Genomic DNA, 2,547 nt, shown 5'->3' on the forward strand with positions numbered 1-2,547 from the left:
CATGTACTTTCCTGCACCTAACTATTATTATTATACTTATACTTGACTGCAGGTCCATATTATTAATTATTATTATTAATATCTTATCTTTAACAGTTTATTCTACATTTATTCTTTCTGTAAAGACTCAGAACCTGAACTCTGAGTAAAGACACTAAAGTAGAGTCCAAAGTGAAGTTTAAGTGCTTTAAATGAAGTCATACATGTGACAGTAGAGAGTGACGTCATCAGGACTCACCTGGGATGTTTTCTGCTGATCTGTCTTTTAACGTTATAAAGCGCGGAGGTTGCACGCGACCCGAGCTTCACATGTGAAATGAGTAAATAAATAAAATACATATTTTCATGTCGACGGTAGAAGTCAGTGCAGACACTTTATAGCTCGTTTGAACCGTTAGAAGTTCGTTTTTTACACGCGTTTAAGGATCTAACGACAGGATTTACGACACGAAAACCGTAGCGTCTTACTTTACGGCAGTAAACAGTTAGCGTCTTACCTGCTAGCCTGTGGAGCCGCAGTTAAAATGTATTTATAGTTCATAAAACAGACATTTAAAGACAAACAGCGGCTCGTCTTAAAGAACTAAAGTTCACCGATTAAAGTTACCTGTTTAAGTTCAACCGGAAGTAGAAACAACGAGAATAAGAGTGGTTTGTGTTCCTCGTTTAGTTTTAGAGCCGCAAGTCAAAACTTCCACAACAACGTATCTTCTGTTAATTTAAAGTATTTACAAAACATTTGACCAATGATGTTCAGCATCTCTCAAATCAGGAAACGCCCCGGAACAAAATAAACCAATCAGCATCTTTCTACGATCTAAAGTGACGTACCTACCGGACCTTTAACTCAATCAACCAATCACAGCAGTGCATCTTTAAGTGCGCTCCACGTGTGTCTTATTGACAGCTGCTTTCATCCAATGGGGAGTCAGCACCGTGAAAACACGCTGAGTCTGTGGCCAGTTAAATTACCTGCATGACCATATAAGGAAGTGAGCGGAGCGGGACTTCCTGCGGTGGTGAGACTCCCACACAACAGAGAAACTGTATTTATATGTTTATGGAGGCGTGATTCACGCATAATCAATACGTAAATCTATATTTAAATATTAACTACATATTATAATAGCCACATTGAACACTCAGGGACATTTCTTTAGAATCATAAAGATATTTATTGTCATTATTTGGTAACTTTAAAACTGTTTAAGAGAGCTCTGGAGTCCTCTGCTGGAGATGCTCTGTACTGCATTTTCTAAAATATCTCAGAGACGCTTCTGTCAATCAACCTAAAATTTGGTACAAACATAATAGACACGTTGAGGGAGAGATCCTGTGAATTTCAGCCTGATGGCCCTTATTAAGACTGATTTACTGTATTTAAAACATGAAGTGAAAGCAAAAAAACAAGAAAGCTTCTGTTTTGTCCTGTTTATTATTTTACCAGTGAACTCTTTCAGAGCCTAAAGTGAGATCAACACACCGAATGAAACCCAATGAGTGTTTTCTTCACAGTCATGTAATCTACATGCATCAGTTCCTCGTGGTCCTGATGTTATACAGATTAAAATGTGTTGATATTAAGAGACAGAAATACACAAACTCAAAATGAGCCTCAAGAGGTTAAGACAGGATCTAAAAGGCAAAACAGAACATGAGTCAGAATGCGTGTGAGATATCATCAGACAATGAAACTGAATGTGTTTCCATGTTAATTTAACAATTTATTTTTCCATCTGAAACTGATTAACGTTCACAGATCTTACAAGTGTTCACATCAGATTTCATCAATAGAAATCTGATGCGATTTCATTTCAGAACATGAGCGGACATCTTGAACGGTTTAATTAAAGTACTCACCAACAACGAGCTCAATGTAGAAAGTTTGAGGTGTCTGAAGACGTGGAAAAGCACAGGTGTAGTGTCCACTGTCGGCCATCTTGGTATTTGTGATGATTATGGAGGCGTTCCCGTGTTTCAGTTCATCTTCAAAATGTGAGACTCGTCCTCTGAACTGCTCACTCTGACCATCTTTACCGTTGTTGTAATGAACACCTGCATTATAAAAGAAAACCTCCTTCTGACGTTGACCTTTCTGAGCTACTTTCTTCCAGTCAAAGACAGCTGCTGTGATGTCCTGCTTGTTGCTGAGAGAACAAGGTAAGATCACATCACTGTCTTGTTCCACTTTGATGACTTCTGGTCCTGGAAGATAAAAACAAGCAGAGTTTCAGTTCAGACAGACGAATGGAAGTTTGTTGGAACAAAATATCAACTTATGATACAACAAGACACTTTTCACTGAACTCTGAGTGAACTAACTCTTGACTCTGAGTTACATAATCCTGAACTAACCCTGAACTCTGAATTACATAACCCAGAGTTTTCCTCATCTCAGGTTTAACTAACTCAGAGTTTTCTCTGAAACAGAGTCCTGTAGTCATTCACACCGTCAACATGAGACGTTTCAGCAGCACATTTAAAACATGCAGGGACTTCACAGGTGAAACACCTGAGAAACCAGAGGCATGCTGGGTAAAGTGAGAG

General features: G+C 38.6%; 1 protein-coding gene across 2 annotated transcripts in view; it reads right to left on the bottom strand.

Moving 5' to 3' along the window:
- LOC116377052 (V-set domain-containing T-cell activation inhibitor 1-like) overlaps window positions 1–2,547 on the bottom strand; it is a 10,421-nt gene that overhangs the window by 5,830 nt on the left and 2,044 nt on the right. The window contains exons 2-4 of one of the 2 annotated variants that reach the window (XM_031838586.1): window positions 1,861–2,205; window positions 1,628–1,635; window positions 239–269 (exon numbers count right to left, since the gene is read on the bottom strand). In XM_031838586.1, the coding sequence (XP_031694446.1) occupies window positions 239–269; window positions 1,628–1,635; window positions 1,861–2,205 (384 nt within the window). The remainder of the gene's footprint in view (window positions 1–238; window positions 270–1,627; window positions 1,636–1,860; window positions 2,206–2,547) is intronic. The other variant, XM_031838587.1, reaches the window with a different exon arrangement.

The sequence above is a fragment of the Anarrhichthys ocellatus genome, unplaced genomic scaffold (genome assembly GCF_004355925.1).
Source record: "Anarrhichthys ocellatus isolate YVR2014 unplaced genomic scaffold, GSC_Weel_1.0 scaffold840, whole genome shotgun sequence".
Taxonomy (NCBI): Eukaryota; Metazoa; Chordata; class Actinopteri; order Perciformes; family Anarhichadidae; genus Anarrhichthys; species Anarrhichthys ocellatus.